Source organism: Hyperolius riggenbachi, chromosome 10, assembly GCF_040937935.1.
Source record: "Hyperolius riggenbachi isolate aHypRig1 chromosome 10, aHypRig1.pri, whole genome shotgun sequence".
In the NCBI taxonomy this organism is placed as follows: domain Eukaryota; kingdom Metazoa; phylum Chordata; class Amphibia; order Anura; family Hyperoliidae; genus Hyperolius; species Hyperolius riggenbachi.
The window spans coordinates 96,623,028-96,643,976 of NC_090655.1; the positions used below are offsets into that span (position 1 = coordinate 96,623,028).

At 41.1% G+C, this 20,949-nt stretch overlaps 1 protein-coding gene across 1 annotated transcript in view; it reads left to right on the top strand.

Moving 5' to 3' along the window:
- The window catches only part of PCDH15 (protocadherin related 15), a 1,564,441-nt gene that overhangs the window by 932,577 nt on the left and 610,915 nt on the right, over window positions 1-20,949 (top strand). The window contains exon 18 of the mRNA XM_068257852.1: window positions 1,916-2,009. Coding sequence (XP_068113953.1) covers window positions 1,916-2,009 — 94 coding nt within the window. The remainder of the gene's footprint in view (window positions 1-1,915; window positions 2,010-20,949) is intronic.

A 20,949-nucleotide genomic window follows, 5' to 3' on the forward strand; every position in this document is an offset into this window, starting at 1 on the left:
ATTTCTAATATAAATCAAAAATTTCTTACTGAGCAGTAGTTCGCTATGAGTTTTGCTACACATTACCTAGAGGTTAACTGGTAGTGAAGAGTAATTATAGAAAGGAGGATATATAGGCAAATGTATTTAGTAAAGAAATAAATGCATGAAAAGTTATTTCGGGCTTGCAGTAAAAAGTGACAACCAGCCATAGTTTAAATACCTAAAGTTCTATTTATCTAAGGTTGCGATAGGGTACTGCTAGTTTACACAAGCCGGTTTTTGTGTTCCATTAATAAATTACTAATTGAACTGTGTAGTATTGGTTATAAAAAAAAATAACATTTTTTTAGTTGCAGTTAAAGCTTCAAAATGTGTCTATTACTGTAATTATTTGGCCAGTAGAATGTTCTTCTTGTATTGTACTGGCATGGCTAGTGTTGGTGTTCAGGTTTGCATCATCCTTTTATTCAACCCAAATATGACTGTTCAAATTTAGACCTTGTCATTACAAAATAATGTGATTCAAAAGCACAAATTCAGCAAATTTGCATTGATGAATACCGCCTAATTTAGGGGTTAATAGCAAAGCCCCATACATGATAAAATCACTAAATTTGCTAGGTATGTTAAGGAGAACAGTGAGCATAAGGAGAGAAAAAAAATCTTTCAATCCTGAATTTTTTTAATTTTTTTTTAGAAAAACGTTACATTAGAAAAATGTTCTAAATGTTTTAAATGTGGTCAAATGACACCCATTCGTAGTAAATATTTACTGTATATTCCTGCGTATAAGACTACTTTTTAACCCTTGAAAATCTTCTGAAAAGTTGGGGGTCGTCCTATACGCCGGGTGTCATTGATGCCGGGTAATACGCCGGGTGTCATTGATGCCGGGTGATACGCCCTATCCTGTTACCGCCTCTCAGATCTCCCTGCTGAGGGAGCGCAATCTATTCTTCCATACCGCTCTGATAAACAGGTAGACAAGGAGAGCTGACCAGTCTACTTAAGGAGAGTTGACCAATGCAACAAGTCAATTGACTATATACTGGTATATACTGGGTAACACATACAGTACAGCACCAGTATCTGTTCATACACAGCACCAGTACATGATTTTTAATTTTTCTTTTAATTCGGTGTGTGTTGAAAGAATGGTAGTCTTATACGGCGAGTATATCCCAAACTCTGTATTTTAACTGGAAAAGTTGGGGGGTCGTCTTATACGCCCAGTCGTCTTATACGCCGGAATATATGGCATATATCCACAGAAACTGTAGTGAATATCCTGCCTGGGTTATCCTGATATGTAACCATTTTTAGAGGTTTTTTTTTTTTTTACTACTTTTTAAATTTAACATTTTCTTTAACCTTTACTTATTTTTCCTCCACCCTCCACTTTTATTTAATGGTCTAATACCTGTTGTCTATTTTGTTGAACAGCCATGGCTATTTCATAGAGCTATGAAAGAAGAACTGCTATGATTTGATTTGTATTTAAAGTTTCCTATGTACTTTATTGAGAAATACTGGTATTTATCGACAATGGTTCATTTGCATATATTCTGCAGTGATGCACTGGGAGACATCCCAGAGCTAACTCCAACCTGATTTAATGGAAATACTTTCTGTTTTAAGAAAGCAAACTTTTGTTTTCCATAGCATTTTAGTAAGGAGGCTTTTAGTACCATTGTAGCCCTTACATTCCCCAACGAATTCTGGTTCACCATGAGCTTGCTGGTTAGTCTGTACCTCTGGTATTTATTTAGATAGCTTTTCATCAACTTGTTTTTTCACAATGATCCACTTCAGCCATTATTATTCCATGGTAGAAAAATGATATATAAACTTAGAAATGTATTTCAAAGAACTGCATGTTCTTCAGTAATTCTTGTTTTAAAATTAAATTTGTTGTTGTCTTATGTACATTTAGTTCTGGACTGTTAATTTTGGCAAAACCGTTGGACCGAGAAAGCACAGACCGTTATATTTTGATAGTGACAGCTTCAGATGGTCGACCTGATGGTGTAAGTTTGTTTTAAATTAAATACATTTATTCTAAAAATTATTTGTGAAAACTTAAGATAATAAACTCTATATTGAAAATGTTATCTTAAAGAGACTCTGTAACAAATTTTTCAGCCTTAGTTCTTCTATCCTATAAGTTCCTATGTCTTTTCTAATGTGCTCTGGCTTACTGCAGCCTTCCCTAATTGCACTGTCTCTGTAATAAATCTTAACTCCTTTCCTCTGCCGTGTCTGTCGGGCTAAGGCTTGAATGTGTGGAATGTGCAGGGCTGCTTGTGATTGGATAGAAGCATTGCACACCCTCTGCAGGCCCCCTGCACACTCTGTATGACTCACACACTCTGCTTATTTGAGCCTATTACAAGCTGGTTAGTTTGTTTGTAAACACTGCCTAAAACTGTTAATTACAAGCCAGGATTGCAGCAGAGAGTGGCAGAAACAGCACAGAGGGGCACAGGAGAAAATAAGGAATAGAATGGTATGCTTTTTAGTGTAAGAATATTAGAGTACAGATTCTCTTTAAATATATCTGCAAAACAATCTTACTATGTATGCCTATTGAACAGACCCATTTCCTGATCTTCAAATATCTTGCTATATGCTAATTTTTGTCTTGTTTATTGTTCCTAAAAATGTACCAACATGTAAAGGGTACCACAGAACACTTCAAGGAAGTTTGAGTTTGTTATGTTGCATTATATATTTCTATGTATTTTCAGTTAGTCTGATAGTTTCTGGATGTCAGATAATTGTGTACTGCTCTTAGAGAATAACCGGTTAACAAAACAGGGTAAGAGATGAATGTTGTACATATTTGCCTTATATGTACAAGGTGAAATCAGAAAATAAGGTTCCCTAATTAATAACTAACTACTGACTGTCTGTAGTGAGATGTTTCTCTTTTAACATAAAGTTCAGACCTTGACCACTAGGTGGTAGCACTTTCAATTCCTAATACCATTATCTTTCAGACCAAGACAAGCTTGAAATGGCTCCTGTACTCTGTGTTAGTGGACAGAAGAAGAGGTTCAAGCAGTTATACATTCTTTGTGCATCAAAAAAACAATGTCCATTCGAGGTCAACATTGTGAACTTGAAGCTGTTTGTGGCATGAACATGATGATTGTGCATCATTCATGTACTATAGTGATATGGCCCCATAAATTGAATAACTAAGGCACACAGATTTCTGCATGCCACATTCTACTCTTCACTAATTGAGTAAACAGGCTGATGGATTACATGTGCTGGATTAATCTCAGCCAAGGCAGCCATTAATGATCATTCTCAAATGAGAATTTAGTATGCGTACAAGATCCATGTGATGTCACCTACAGATCTAGTATTACCGATCTTTGGCAATGTTTGACCAGAGTCGGTTCTAGACTTTTTGCTGCCTGGGGAAAACTTGTGAGGATGTGCCCTCACCCCCGATTTGGAATGATTGGACAGCACCCGACAATTTACTCTGCTTCATTTGATGTTCTCACGTGACATGCTGAAGCTCAACACAATAGCACACTGGTTGGCTGTGAGTCTGTGACAAACAAACTGCTCACCCTCAGCCACTTTATTTATCCTCAGTCGGGACAACAGTGACCCCTCACAGCTGCTCTCCTGCCTCCCCCTCCTCACTCACTGTCAGACTCCTCACACAGCACAACAAGCTGCTTTTCCCCAATGATGACTTCTTCACCTTGCTCACTTACTCTGACTAAATGCTGTAAGTGTAAACACAGTACAAAAATGCTACCTCTGTAATCTCTGCGCCTCATGCAAATGTTTCACCTTGCTTTATGAGAGAACAGACCCTGTGTTTGACCTACAAATGTTTCACCTTGCTTCATGAGAGAACTGGCCCTGTGTTTGACCTATTTAAAGTGCATTGTTCACCTCATCACCCCACCCACCATAGGCCACTCTGTGATGTGCTGTTCCTTCTACCTCACCCATAGTAACAGTCTAGCGATGCATCTGTATAGCACTCAACCCTGAAGTGTTGCCAGAAGTGATTAAGGTGGCTGCCTCAGATGTCCACTGACTCACACATTATCAATGAAATAATATAAAAAAATCATACCTGATTGAAGAGTTCAGTGAGTTTGCAAATGCCAACAGCAATCTATGTGCTGCTTATAGCAGCATTACTGAAACCTTAGTATATAAACTCCTATGTCATAAATCAGTTTTATTAAACAAGACACTTCAGAGAAAATGCACTAAGCAGAAAAAATATAAATAACTGAAATCTATATTTGGTGTGACCAAACTGCCTTAGCATAGCAGCAATTTAAGTAAAACTAAAAGATGGAGTTAAAAGATAGAAGCACAAAGATTAGACTTTGCAATACTAAAACTTCACTATTATTCCATTCCTATAAAATATGTTAATTACATACAATGTCTTGAAAAAGTGGCCATTAAAGCACAAAATATTGACTCTGCACTTTTTGATCACCCTCGGTTCTCAAATATAATTGGAGTGTTTTGTATGGCTGGCTTTCTGACACATGAAATTACGTATTTGAGTGGAACAAAGTGAAATAGCTAGGTCTTATTTTGACTTTTTCCTACCTGTCTCTTCATCTTTATCTATTTTGCAGTATATACTGTATATTTATTTTGCATATTGGAGTAATGCACTGGATAAAATGTGCTGTTAATTAGTAGCATTAGTGGCAGTCATTATGAAGTAGCAAACTTGTATGGAAGTGGTGATCTGAAAAGAGCTGATATTGCTGCAGAAATAATAGCCATTTTCTAGCAATCAGGGTCTTCACAAAGTTCACAAAGAAGGTTTTTTTTACTGAAGTGAAAAAAAATAAAAAAATAAACACACACATACATCTATCGGCATGCATCACCTATCATGGGATAATACTGGTATATCAATAAGTCTCAACACCACCTTACTGGGATACGTTATGTATTTACATATTATAAGTTACCTCTCATCTGTTCAAAGTTTCTGTTATAGCCAATGGAAATAGAGCTCTAAGAAATGAAAGCGCATATCCTGGAGAATTAGGGATGAAGATTTCTTTGTGAATCTCATCTTACCTGAAGATGTTAGAAACAGACACACATTTTATTTATAGTAGCGCAGAATGGATATTTATGTAATAAGAGAAAACCCCTTTACTGTGCAAGGCAGCACAAAATAATATGTGAGGAGACTCTGACCAGCTCTCTTAGTAGACCATGGTAAACACTGGGCAACAGAGTTTTAAAGGACAGCTGTAGCAAGAGAGCTATGGAGGCTGCCAAGTTTATTTCCTTTTAAGCAATACCAGTTGCCTGGCTATCCTACTGATCTTTTGTCTCTAACACTTTTAGCCATAGACCCTGAACAAGCATGCAGCAGATCAGAAGTTTCTGACATTATTGTCAGATCAGACAAGTTTGCTTGTTTCTGGTGTGATCCACACACTACTGCAGCCAAATCGATTGGCAGGGCTGTCAGGCAACTGGTATTGTTTAAAAGAAAGCCTTGATATTCTTCTCACTTTAGTTGTTTTAGTTGTTTGGTCTGGTCCATGACATTGTAACCAAATTTGCATCAACTTTGAAAAAAAATGGTATCTCGTTGACCAGAAGTGCATCAATATACTATTCTATTTCCAAAAATGGCTGTTTCTGAGACACTGAATGCTTCAAAAGTGAAATCTGGTCGGTTTTGTTATAAGAAAAAAGTTTGATGGTAGCCATGCCGGTCTACAGTCATCTGCCCCTGAAAAGAACTTTAACCACTTCCTGCTAAATTGACGCTTCTGAACATCCTATTTGTGTATCTTTAGTGCCAATAGGATGGTTATATTACTCCAGCTGTTCTGCCCAAGTGCTTGTGCAAATGTGTCATGTGGGTGCTTGCGTACACATTGTTTACCTTCAGCCTAGGGCATGAAGTGCTTACTTTATCTTCTCCATGCTCCTGTATAGCTCATCATGTTCTATGACCAAAAGGAATTGTGTTTCTGCATAGTTCAGTTCAGAGCCTGCACACAATTCAGCAATGCCTCAATAGAAATACTTTTAAAGGACAGGTTTACATTTTTTTCTCTCAGTTTTTCTGTAATTCCCCTGCTGATGCTAGATACAGTTGATATTCCCACCTGATTTTTAGTAGAAATCTGTCTGGAAGCTATTGATGCTGCCACTATGGTGAGGTTGCATTGCATGATGCAATATAGAACCATCCTTCTGCCCTTCTCCCCACATGCTAGTGGATTATGATTTCCCACCTCACCCAATAACAGTTCTAAAATCCATCAAGCTTTCAGTTAGTCTCATAAGAAAGAAGAATATTTGTCAGATTCGATCCAAGTGATGATATCCGACCAAAGAATGCCTGACAACTACTGCTGCCTATTCTATCTGTGAAAGTTAATGGACCTCACTGTATATAAGACACGTTTGCTTTTCACGCATAACAACAAATATGCTTCTAAATATAATTGTTACAGTCCAAGTCAGGATCATGAAATACCTCATTTATTTTAACACTGAACATTGTTTCAGTCGTTACTGGTAATACAAACAGACTTTTGTTTTGTAACAAATCTGGATCTGTGTAGTAAACTCAGCCTGTCATTTTCTGCTTTTGGTGATGGTAGGACAGGTCCAGGAAGGAAATCATTTACAGCATGCTATAAGATTCCAAAAGATCCAAAATGGCCAAGTCTGGCTACAATACTTCAAAGACCTATACAGAGACATTCCTATAAAAGAACTCAGCCCAGAACAAGTACAAATATTTAGAAAATTAAAGAACCTGGAGGAGAAGGTGAAAGATTTTCAAAACCCACTTGACACACCTTTCACACTGAAGGAAATAAAAGAGAAGATACAATCCATGAAAGGCAAAAAAGCTAGTGGTACAGATGGAATCCTATCAGAAATGATCAGATCTGGCACCCCAGAAATCCATGCTGCAATATGGAAACTATTCAACCTGGTCCTGTACGCCGGTTACTTCCCTGAAGTCTGGAATGAAGGACTCATAACTCCTATTTACAAGAGTGGAGATCGCTATGACCCAGCCAACTACAGAGGCATCTGTGTGAGCAGCACACTGGGAAAACTGTTCAACAGCATCCTGAATAAGAGAATCCTCACCTTTCTCACACAGCACAATGTTATCAGTAAGAGCCAAGCAGGTTTTATGCCAAACCATCGCACCACCGACCAAATCTACACCTTGCACACCCTTATCAAGCACCATGTACACAGACGAAGAAAGGGAAAAATATTTGCCTGCTTTGTGGACTTTAAAAAGGCTTTTGACTCAGTGTGGCATCCAGGTTTGTTCCTGAGACTCCTAGAGAGCGGAGTAGGAGGGAAAACATATGATGTCATAAAGAGCTCATACACTGGGAACAAGTGCAGTGTGAAAGTAAATGGGAAAAGAACACCTTTTTTCCTCCAGGGTCGGGGGGTAAGACAGGGTTGCAGCCTGAGTCCAACACTTTTCAACATATACATCAACAAATTAGCCTCAGCCCTAGAGGCTTCATCAGCACCAGGACTCACCCTGCATGACACAACAGTGAAATTCTTACTGTATGCAGATGACTTGTTACTGCTATCACCAACTAAAGAAGGTCTACAAGACAGCCTAGAAATCCTGGAGAAATTTAGCACAACATGGGCCCTCCCCATTAATCTAAAGAAAACCAAAACCATGGTGTTCCAGAGGAAAAACAGGTCAGCCCAGAGCCCATCCTTTATACTCAATGACTGTGAAATCAGCAGAACTGATAAATATACCTACCTTGGTCTGGAAATCAACCAATCAGGAAGCCTTAAGTCAGCCATGGAGGCCCTAAAAGCCAAAGCATGCCGAACGTTTTATGCCATCAGGAAAGAACTGTACCACCTCAAACCACCAGTAAAGGTCTGGCTGAAGGTTTTTGACAGTGTCATCACCCCAATCCTACTGTATGGAAGTGAAGTATGGGGCCCCACCACCTACCCAGACCAATCAAAATGGGAATCCAGCCCAACAGAAATATTCCACCTGGAGTTCTGCAAACACCTCCTCCAGGTCCATCGGAGTACCTCAAACAATGCCTGCCGAGCTGAGCTGGGGAGATTCCCATTACTGCTTGAGATACAGAAGAGAGTGTTGTCCTTCTGGGCCCACCTACAGAGCAGCAGCCCCGACTCACCCCACTACAAAGCCATGCTGCACAATGAAGACCAAGAAAAGCCGTGTGCACTGAAAGTCATGGTCAGCTCTATACTCCCTCCAACCCCCGACCCACAGGTCATAACAAAAGTCCAGATAAAACACACCACAGCTAAGAGCAAAGAAGACTATGTGGAAAAATGGAGGAGTGAAATAAAACAGTCACAAAAGCTAGCCATATACCAGTCTCTACAAAGAGAATATAAAATGGCCCCATACCTGGAAAAGCTGCAAAACTCTCAAGAGAGGAAAATCCTGAGTGTCTATAGATTGAGTGCTCACAACCTCGAAATAGAGTCTGGGAGACACAGACAGACGTACAAACCCAGGGAGGAGAGACTATGCCAACACTGTGAGCAGAAGACCCTTGAGGATGAAAGCCACTTCCTGCTGCACTGCCCCAAATATACTGCAACCAGGGACACTTACTTTAAGAAATTGTTGGAACTATTCCCAGACTTTTTCACACTGGAAGACGAGATAAAAACATATATCCTACTAGGAGAAGAGGAATCCACAGTGACAATCGCTGCACACTATGTCACAGCATGCCACAGACTGAGAGGAGCATAACGGAACTGAAAACCTAAAAAATGTCCACAGACTGCTTAGCCATTTTCCCCCTACCCCACCCCCTCCCATGTCCCCTATTTGCCCTTGCTTTGGCAATACCTGTAATGAATCTTGGTCATGCCAATAAAGCTATCTTTGATTTGATTTGACTTTGATTTGAAGATTCAGGTCATGTATGATTTTGACCTGCCACTTTTCCACTGCTGCAGAAAACATAAAAATGACAGGCTGAGTTTAGGGAACACTCAGACTGTTTACAGAATAAAACCATGTATATATAATGGCCATGATTTCAACCACATCCAGCACTGAAATAACTGAGTGGTGTTTTCATCATAGTTGTCTTCCTAGAAATTCTCCCATTAGCACATTTTTCATCCATCAGAGCCGCACGTTTGTAAAGCAACACTTAAAAATGAAAATCTGGCTAGTGGTGGTGTTTGTTTAGGTCACTTCATGCCCCTGTTTTCATTACTGTTTGTAAAAATAGGGAACAGCATACATTTAATTGCACATGATGTGAACCTTAACAGGTTTTATGCACTCTCTATGTGACCTGGAATATTGCAGCAATGATGTGTTCTGCCGGCTTGCTTTTTAACAACTTGTGTGATTACTGGAGACATGTTTCTATAATGGCATTGATATTCACATGCAGCTCCAGCTGTTATTTTATCACAGTAAATTCAAACAAACAATGTAATGTGCACAGAGGCATTGTTCATTATTTAGTTTTAACACTGAAGGGGATAAACACAATGGCATCATAAACAAAAGGGCCTAAAAGAACAAACAGCAACCTGAAGCAGGCATTCTTTATAATTATTTCCAGAGCAGTGCAGTTGCTTTGCAGGAGAAAGTCACTTATTTTATCAATACTTGCTGTTTGTCAAAGTAATGAAGTTTTTGTTTTTCCCTCTTTATCCATTACACACACAGTAGTTATTCTAGCTTTATTTCTGCCCCAGAGCGAGCTTTAAAAAGCCTTCCCTCCTTCCCAAAATCAATTTCTGTATTGGATCCCCCCCCCCCCCCAACACATACACACACCACCCCCAGAAACATCTAGCATAAGGATCATAAAGATACAGAACTTTGCACTTACCAACAGAATAACACGTCACTGACAATGTTTCAATTTATAAGGGCATGTTATCCCTTCACAGGATTAACAATGCCACATACACTCTGAAGTGGAAAAGGAAAAATAATAGTGCCTCTAAACAATGAGTTGCTAAAATGTGATGGATCAGGCATTGGTCTTTTGACAATACTGCTAAAATAGTGTTATATTATATGCACCATACAAAATTATAGTACATCGCTGCATCATCAAAAGCTTGGAGAAAGTGTATTTAAGCATGCATCTTCAACAGTTTCCTCAGAGTAGATGTGCCTGGCAGATTCTATGGTTTATTATGGCTCCTCAAAGACTCCACTGTCTAAAATATTGTTTATTGTTACAATAAATGGATACACTGCAAGTAATTACACCAAAACCAGATGAGACATTGCAACTCCTAATAGATTGGACTGCCACATTCTAGCAGAAGTTTGTCACCCAGATCATTAATGTAAAAAGTAGTAAAAGTCATTGTTTATAAAAAGTGCTAAACATCATTGTATATAAAAAGTAATAAAAATTACTGATGTGATTATGTCAGAACTCCATATACATAACCAACAGCTACATTATGTTGACTGGTTTGTTTTATTTAATTTTTTTTAAATATTCCAAAGTTGGATTCCATGTTTTTTTTTTTCTACCTGATTAGCTGGGTCATTGGCATAACCAAGTTCATACTTCAGTTGTAGACAGTCGCATGTGACAAGTTAACCTAACAAAGAAATTAACAAAATCTTCAAGAAGTTCATAAGGAAAGTTCTTATTAATTACCTGTTATAAGTCTACCTCTTAATTGATATATAGTGTTGAACCTATTCTTGTTTTAGGTTCCACACTCATCAGCACCTACGTGTGCTGCAGCCAGTGTGGCCAAGACAATGTAGTACATTCAGGAAAGATCTATACTCTTAACATCAGTTTGAATATTTCCTTATAATATTATAATCAAAATCCAAACTTTCTGTTATATGTTAAACGTGACTTTACGTAAAAAGAACTTGTGTATTTCTCTAGTTGAACGATTGTTATTTCACCTGTTGCCGGCTGCTCCATGCCAATTGGCGTGAGCAGTGTGGCAGCCCCAGGACCGCTCCATGCCCATTGGCGTGAACAGTCTTCTTTGGGGCTAGCAGGAGATCGCGTGCACGATGCGCGCGCATCTCCTGCTTGGGGGCGGAGTTCCACTCCGCCTTCAGTCTCCGAGTGGCAATCGCTGCTTGGGAGACTGTTAGATGGCGTTTTCACCATCGAATTACTTTGTACAGTGCTATACTGGGGACAGCCGTGTGACATGGCTGTCCCCCTGGCCCATGGGAGAGCGATCGGCTCTCATAGCCTGAAGCCTATGAGAGCCAATTGTGTGATTGGCTGGCTGGGGGGAGGGAGTGAGGGGAATGGGGCAAAACAAAAAAAAGGTTTAATTTATTTTAAAAACTTTAATATAAATATTGATTAAAAAATAAACAATGTGGGGGCAATCAGACCCCACCAACAGAGTGCTCTGTTGGTGGGGGGAAAAGGAGGGGGGAATCACTTGTGTGCTGTGTTTTGTGGCCCTGCAGCTTGGCCTTAAAGCTGCAGTGGGCCAATTAAGTGAAAATGGTCTGGTCACTAGTGAGGGTTAACGCCACAGTCCTCAAGTGGTTAACTCTGTTCTTGTAAAAAAAAAATTTGAAAGTTAAAAACCTCCATATAGGGTACCTACAAAACAGGTGAATACTAAATCTGTGCTCAATATCTGTATAGATAGGGTGGGGGAAGGGGGTAAAACAAAAAGGAAGAGAGCGCACTCAATTTCTATAGCCAGGTAGTAGAAAGCCTCTCCGTGGAGAAATCTCACCTCAAGATGTTGCTGACTTGCCTGTATAGGTCTGTCAGTGAAAGCGCATTAGCCCCTCTTCCAGCTGGGGACCCAGGCCATAGGTGTTGGTCTCTCTCTGTAGGCTGTCTCCAGGTGTCCATAGGCTGCTCTGCAAACGTCCTCCAAGCAGTACAGGTGTTTCTGCCTGGGGGAAGAACTTACCTGTATTGTGTTGCTGCCTGTGGGGTGTGATGTGTGGAGCTGTTCTATGCGGTTGCCCCACAGAGGTGAAGTGACAGTGTGTGGCTGAGGCACACACTCAGTGTCTCCTCTGCACTGTCATAAGTGCCGCTCCACCGGGTAAGCAAGAGTAGCATTATGGCAGACGGGAGCACTTGGGTGCTGCTCGTGTCACTGGTGACAAATGGGAGACCACCCTGAGAGGTGGATTAGCAGAGAGAGGCTAGTGCTCGCTCAGAGACCTCTCAGGGCTGCGGCGGCCACAGTCCAGACAGAGCAGGGATGCTTCTGCCCTGCAGATGAGAGCTCTAGAGCACTTCTCTGCTAATCCACCTCTCTCTGCTAATCCACCTCTCAGGGTGTTCTCCCATCTGTCACCAGTGACCCAAGTGCTCCCGTCTGCCATAACGCTACTCTCGCTTACCCGGCGGAGCGGCGGCTATGACAGTGCAGAGGAAACACTGAGTGGGAGCATCTGCCACACAATGTCATGTCACCTCTGTCAGGCAACCACATAGAACAGCTCTGCACATCACGCCCCACAAGCAGCAACACAATACATGTGAATTCTTCCCCAGGCAAAAACACCTGTACAGCTAGGAGAACATTTTCAGAGCATCCTATGGACACCTGGAAACAGCCTACAGAGAGAGACCAACACCTATAGTCTACGTCCCCGTCAGGAAGAGGGGCTAATGCGCTTTCACTGACAGACCAATACAGTCAAGTCAGCAACATCTTGAGGTGAGATTACTCCATGGAAAGGCTTGCCACTATCTGGCTATAGAAATTGAGTGTGTTCCCATTTTGTTTTATCCCTAACCCCATCCTGTCTATGCAGATATTCTACACCCACGCGCAGTTGAATATACAGAGCAGCACCACGCATCCTTACCTAGATTGCTACCACTATCCCCACTATCACCAATCTAGATTGCTCCTCCTACAAATCTAAAAGTAAGATATACCACACAGTATATTGGAAATGTAGCTTTTCAAATCTGTGTTCAAGTGATATCTATTTTTTCTCAGACACTGTATAGTAACAACTGAGCTAAAAGAGTATAAATCAAATATAAACAAGAATGAAAATATTTTTTTAGTTAATTAAAAGCATAATGGTGTCATTCTTGAGTCAAAAATGCTATTTTTGTTTTTTGCAAATATTTGATCAATTAAAAATGAATACCACAGAAACCATGAATTTTCACGGACACCTCATAGTTACATAGTTGCATAGTTATTTTGGTTGAAAAAAGACATACGTCCTCGAATCTTGCAGAAACCGTGCCTTTTTGTTCACAAACATATTAAACAGGATATGTATGGGTGTACATGATGTCCTCAAAAGCAACTGTAAACTATACTTTTTAAATTAAAATCGGAAAATAAAGTGGAAAAATGTGACAAAACAGAAAAACTGGAAATCCACAAGAGTATTTTAGAATGATGTTCAATGACGTTTTTGATTGAAAGTTGAATATTTCATTATTTTTGCAAAAATGAACAAGAAAAGGTTATTGTAATTTTTGCTCATTACTGATGTATTGTATTATGATAAAGTACTGCTAAACAAATGTGTGCCTACCACAACATTGGATATTTGGTAGAAAGCTTTTATTCATAAATAGGTAAACACTGTAATAAAGTTGAGAAGTTCTGTATCAGTCCACTGAGCCAAAAAAAAAACCCTTATATTTTAGAAAAACTAGACATAGTTTAAGAAAGCTAAATCTGCAAATGAAACATACTTTTACACTGGGTAAGCTATCCATAACATTTCAAGTTTCATCTTTAATATCTTAAAATGTTCACCTAATGTGGAGCCTCTGATTTGTGAATCCCTTAATCCATTGCATTTTTTTTCTCCTCAGTTCAGACCTGAACTGAATATTAGATACCTATTATAAGGAGGATTTGTTGGGAAACTGTCCTTGCCACTGCATTTAGAGACATATTACTTTTTATCTCTACGCAGCATCCATCACCTTAACTACAATAGAAGAGAATACAAGAATGAAATAGCTTTGTGCTTGTTTGAATTAGAATCCTCATTATTACATTTTTCCACAGTACAAAAAAACGCAAATATACTCATTTTAAGCAAATTCTGTAATCTTATCTAAATATTGTGCATGTCCCTCAATATTTTCTGACCCAAAAAAGTATGCTGTTCACACCCAATGATGTCACTCTAGGGTGTTTCAAACATATCAGATTATAGCCGAAACATACCGATACATACAAGCGCATAGATATTTCCAAGAAGGTGTTTTCTTCTCATCTTGGCCCCTTATTGAATTAACTTTTCCTCCTAAGTTTTCTCCTAGGTGATATTTTCACACCCTATCAATAAAATGTCTTTTAACCACTTCCCGACCGCCTAACGCACAGAGGCGGCCAGGAAGTGGAGCCCTGAAGGACCGGCTCACCCACAGAGTAGGCGGTCCTTCTAAGGGCATGGGCGGAGCGATCGCGTCATCCGTGACGCGATCCTCCGCCGGCGCCTGTCACCGCTCGCCCGCCGCAACATCCCGCCGGCTATACAGAAGCGCCGGTGGGATGTTAACCCCGCGATCGCCGCATACAAAGTGTATAATACACTTTGTAATGTTTACAAAGTGTATTATACAGGCTGCCTCCTGCCCTGGTGGTCCCAGTGTCCGAGGGACCACCAGGGCAGGCTGCAGCCACCCTAGTCTGCACCCAAGCACACTGATTTCTCCACCCCCTGCCCCAGATCGCCCACAGAACCCCTCAGACCCCCCCCCCCCCCCTGCCCACCCCCCAGACCCCTGTTTGCACCCAATCACCCCCCTAATCACCCATCAATCACTCCCTGTCACTATCTGTCAACGCTATTTTTTTTTATCTCCCCCCCCTGCCCACTGCCCCCTCCTGATCACCCCCCCACCCCTCAGATTCTCCCCAGACCCCCCCCCCCCAGACCCCCCCCCCTGTGTACTGTATGCATCTATCCCCCCTGATCACCTGTCAATCACCTGTCAATCACCTGTCAATCACCCATCAATCACCCCTTGTCACTGCCACCCATCAATCAGCCCCTAACCTGCCCCTTGCGGGCAATCTGATCACCCACACCAATAGATCGCCCGCAGATCCGACATCAGATCACCACCCAAGCGCAGTGTTTACATCTATTCTCTCCTCTAAACACCCACTAATTACCCATCAATCACCCATCAATCACCCCCTATCACCACCTGTCACTGTTACCCATCAGATCAGACCCTAATCTGCCCCTTGCGGGCACCCAATCACCCGCCTACACGCTCAGATTGCCCTCAGACCCCCCTTATCAATTCGCCAGTGCAATATTTACATCTGTTCTTCCCTGTAATAACCCACTGATCACCTGTCAATCACCTGTCAATCACCCATCAATCACCCCCTGTCACTGCCACCCATCAATCACCCCCTGTCACTGCCACCCATCAATCAGCCCCTAACCTGCCCCTTGCGGGCAATCTGATCACCCACCCACACCAATAGATCGCCCGCAGATCCGACATCAGATCACCACCCAAGCGCAGTGTTTACATCTATTCTCTCCTCTAAACACCCACTAATTACCCATCAATCACCCATCAATCACCCCCTATCACCACCTGTCACTGTTACCCATCAGATCAGACCCTAATCTGCCCCTTGCGGGCACCCAATCACCCGCCTACACGCTCAGATTGCCCTCAGACCCCCCCTTATCAATTCGCCAGTGCATTAGTTACATCTGTTCTTCCCTGTAATAACCCACTGATCACCTGTCAATCACCTGTCAATCACCCATCAATAACCCCCTGTCACTGCCACCCATCAATCACCCCCTGGCACTGCCACCCATCAATCACCCCCTGTCACTGCCACTCATCAATCAGCCCCTAACCTGCCCCTTGCGGGCAATCTGATCACCCACCCACACCAATAGTTCGCCCGCAGATCCGACGTCAGATCACCTCCCAAGGGCAGTGTTTATATCTGTTCTCTACCCTAAACACCCACTAATTACCCATCAATCACCCCCTGTCACTGCTACCTATCAGATTAGACCCCTATCTGCCCCTAGGGCACTCAATCACCCGCCCACACCCTCAGAATGCCCTCAGGCCCCAGCCCTGATCACCTTGCCAGTGCATTGCTTGCATCTATTCCCCCCTCTAATCACACCTTGAGACACCCATCAATCACCTCCTGTCACCCCCTAGCACACCTACCCATCAGATCAGGCCCTAATTTGCCCCGTGTGGGCTCCTGATCACTCGGCCAAACCCTCGGATCCCCCTCAGACCCCCTTTCCGATCACCTCCCCAGTGCATTGATTGCATCTATTTTCCCCTCTAACCACCCCCTGAGACACCCATCAATCACCTCCTGTCACCCCCCTAGCACTCCTATCCATCAGATCAGGCCCAATACAACCTGTCATCTAAAAGGCCACCCTGCAAATGACCGGTTCCACAAAATTCGCCCCCTCATAGACCACCTGTCATCAAAATTTGCAGATGCTTATACCCCTGAACAGTCATTTTGAGACATTTGGTTTCCAGACTACTCACGGTTTTGGGCCCGTAAAATGCCAGGGCGGTATAGGAACCCCAGAAACGGACCCCATTTTAGAAAAAAGACACCCCAATGTATTCTGTTAGGTGTATGACGAGTTCATAGAAGATTTTATTTTTTGTCAAAAGTTAGCGGAAATTGATTTTTTTTTTTTTTTTCACAAAGTGTCATTTTTCACTAACTTGTGACAAAAAATAAAATCTTCTATGAATTCGCCATACACCTAACGGAATACCTTGGGGTGTCTTCTTTCTAAAATGGGGTCACTTGTGGGGTTCCTATACTGCCCTGGCATTTTAGGGGCCCTAAACCGTGAGGAGTAGTCTAGAAAACAAATGCCTCAAAATGACCTGTGATTAGGACGTTGGGCCCCTTAGCGCACCTAGGCTGCAAAAAAGTGTCACACATGTGGTATCGCCGTACTCAGGAGAAGTAGTATAATGTGTTTTGGGGTGTATTTTTACACATACCCATGCTGGGTGGGAGAAATCTCTCTGTAAATGGACAATTGTGTGTAAAAAAAATCAAACAGTTGTCATTTACAGAGGTATTTCTCCCACCCAGCATGGGTATGTGTAAAAATACACCCCAAAACACATTATACTACATCTCCCGAGTACGGCGATACCACATGATTGGCAGTTTTTTGCAGCCTAACTGCGCTAAGGGGCCCAAAGTCCAATGAGTACCTTTAGGATTTCACAGGTCATTTTTGTTTCAAGACTACTCCTCACGGTTTAGGGCCCCTAAAATGCCAGGGCAGTATAGGAACCCCACAAATGACCCCATTCTAGAAAGAAGACACCCAAAGGTATTCCGTTAGGAGTATGGTGAGTTCATAGAAGATTTTATTTTTTGTCACAAGTTAGCGGAAAATGACACTTTGTGAAAAAAAACAATTAAAATCAATTTCCGCTAACTTGTGACAAAAAAATAAAAACTTCTATGAACTCACCATACTCCTAACGGAATACCTTGGGGTGTCTTCTTTCTAAAATGGGGTCATTAGTGGGGTTCCTATACTGCCCTGGCATTTTAGGGGCCCTAAACCGTGAGGAGTAGTCTTGAAACAAAAATGACCTGTGAAATCCTAAAGGTACTCATTGGACTTTGGGCCCTTTAGCGCAGTTAGGGTGCAAAAAAGTGCCACACATGTGGTATCGCCGTACTCGGGAGAAGTAGTACAATGTGTTTTGGGGTGTATTTTTACACATACCCATGCTGAGTGGGAGAAAGATCTCTGTAAATGGACAATTGTGTGTAAAAAAATCAAAAGATTGTCATTTACAGAGGTGTTTCTCCCACCCAGCATGGGTATGTGTAAAAATACACCCCAAAACACATTGTACTACTTCTCCCAAGTACGGTGATACCACATGTGTGGCACTTTTTTGCACCCTAACTGCGCTAAAGGGCCCAAAGTCCAATGAGTACCTTTAGGATTTCACAGGTCATTTTGAGAAATTTTGTTTTAAGACTACTCCTCACGGTTTAGGACCCCTAAAATGCCAGGGCAGTATAGGAACCCCACAAATGACCCCATTTTAGAAAGAAGACACCCCAAGGTATTCTGTTAGTATGGCGAGTTCATAGAAGATTTTATTTTTTGTCACAAGTTTGTGAAAAAACACAATTAAAATCAATTTCCGCTAACTTGTGACAAAAAATAAAATCTTCTATGAACTCACCATACTACTAACGGAATACCTTGGGGTGTCTTCTTTCTAAAATGGGGTCATTTGTGGGGTTCCTATACTGCCCTGGCATTTTAGGGGCCCTAAACCGTGAGGAGTAGTCTTGAAACGAAATTTCTCAAAATGACCTGTGAAATCCTAAAAGTCATTGGACTTTGGGCCCTTTAGCGCAGTTAGGGTGCAAAAAAGTGCCACACATGTGGTATCACCGTACTCAGGAGAAGTAGTATAATGTGTTTTGGGGTGTATTTTTACACATACCCATGCTGAGTGGGAGAAAGATCTCTGTAAATGGACAATTGTGTGTAAAAAAAATTAACAAATTGTCATTTACAGAGATATTTCTCCCACCCAGCATGGGTATGTGTAAAAATACACCCCAAAACACATTATACTACTTCTCCTGAGTATGGCAATACCACATGTGTGGCACTTTTTTGCAGCCTAACTGCGCTAAGGGGTCCAAAGTCCAATGAGCACCTTTAGGCTTTACAGGGGTGCTTACAATTTAGCACCCCCCCAAAATGTCAGGACAGTAAACACACCCCACAAATGACCCCATTTTGGAAAGTAGACCCTTCAAGGTATTCAGAGAGGGGCATGGTGAGTCCGTGGCAGATTTCATTTTTTTTTGTCGCAAGTTAGAAGAAATGGAAACTTTTTTTTTTTCACAAAGTGTCATTTTCCGCTTACTTGTGACAAAAAATAATATCTTCTATGAACTCACTATGCCTCTCAGTGAATACTTTGGGATGTCTTCTTTCCAAAATGGGGTCATTTGGGGGGTATTTATACTATCCTGGAATTCTAGCCCCTCATGAAACATGACAGGGGGTCAGAAAAGTCATAGATGCTTGAAAATGGGAAAATTCACTTTTTGCACCATAGTTTGTAAACGCTATAACTTTTACCCAAACCAATAAATATACACTGAATGGGGTTTTTTTTATCAAAAACATGTTTGTCCACATTTTTCGTGCTGCATGTATACAGAAATTTTTCTTTATTTGAAAAATGTCAGCACAGAAATTTAAAAAAATCATTTTTTTGCCAAAATTCATGTCTTTTTTGATGAATATAATAAAAAGTAAAAATCGCAGGAGCAATCAAATAGCACCAAAAGAAAGCTTTATTAGTGACAAGAAAAGGAGCCAAAATTCATTTAGGTTGTAGGTTGTATGAGCGAGCAATAAACTGTGAAAGCTGCAGTGGTCTGAATGGAAAAAAAGTGGCCGGTCCTTAAGGGGTAGAAAGCCCTAGGTCCTCAAGTGGTTAAGCCACCAGCAAGCAAAAAAATACTCAATAATTTTTACATTTACAGTACTTTTCCAGCTTTTTTTTTTTTTCAAAAAAATGTATTTTAAACTGAACATAAAAAAATTCTCCTAGGAGAAATTTAGGAGGAAAAGTGAATTGAATAAGGGCCCTTATCTTCAAAGCATTTTTTAAGCACCGAGCTATGTTCAATATACCCCTACTTGGCACCATGGCACTGTTTCTCTCATTATTGCTTCACGCCACTCCTCATCACAGCTTTGCCAAAGCTATGTATCATCATACAACACTTTCCTAAGCCACCGAGATGGAAATTTTTGACAAATGTCACTCCACCCTTCTTCCTACCTATTGGAAAAAGTTAATTTCTGAGTATTCTTGCAAAACAAAAGTTACCTTCTTAAAACAGAAGAAATTTGTGATAATTCGGGTTGGAGTGAACATATGATGTCTCCCACGATGCATCACGATGCATTATCCCTTGAGGTCCCTGTAAGCTAGCCACACCTCCAGAACCACTAGAATGCAATGATGTGTCAGCTTGTTAATTGTACAGAGCCACAATAATCCATTATGCATACAGACTGTTTTGGATTGGTTGATCCTCAACAGTGCATGGCATGGATTGATGTGGATCTATGGAGTAGGACTTGAAACACCCAGAGTTACAGACTACCCAGCAAGCTCATGGTGAACCAGAACTCATTGGAGTTGCACACACACTACCTATGATGGCACCTTGGGAAGTAACCATTTCCAGCTATCGCTACGGGGCTTTAAAGTAGTACTCAACTCAGAGCTTCTTCTCTGCTGCAAAAGTTGAACTGCCACATCATGATAATCTTTATGGGATAAAAAATTATTCTTCACAATTTATGGATATTCTAACAAATCCTTGACTAAGCCAAAACTTAGACAAAAGTACTGGGATCATCTGTGCACATAACCTATCATGGACTGTGAGCAAGCTGACGTTAAAAAAGACTGGTTGCTGGATCACAGATGATAGCGTGACACACTCCGATGAGTTCTGGTTCACCATGAGCTTGCTGGGTAGACTGTAACACTGAGTGTTATTGCATAGCAGTTCTACAATATATTACAATGCTTGCATAACAAAATCTCAATATAAACATTGTATAAATGAAACATATAAACAGCTGGCAGCAAAAGATATATATTCTGCTTTTTTCCAAATCACCATTGTGCTTAGTCATGTGAAATCATATCTGTTCAGGGAAAGAGTTTGATAATCTCTCTTTACTTTTTAATTTTATTTGGACTATATTTAAAGAGGAACTTTAACCTAGGAATGAACATTATCCCAATCAGTAGCGAATACCTCCTTTCCCTTTCCCACAAGAAATATTTACCTTTTCTCGAATAGTGCATCAGGGATGTCTGTATGGCCGATATTGTGGTGAAACCCCTCCCACAGTGTAATTTCATGACCATGGTCCTGACA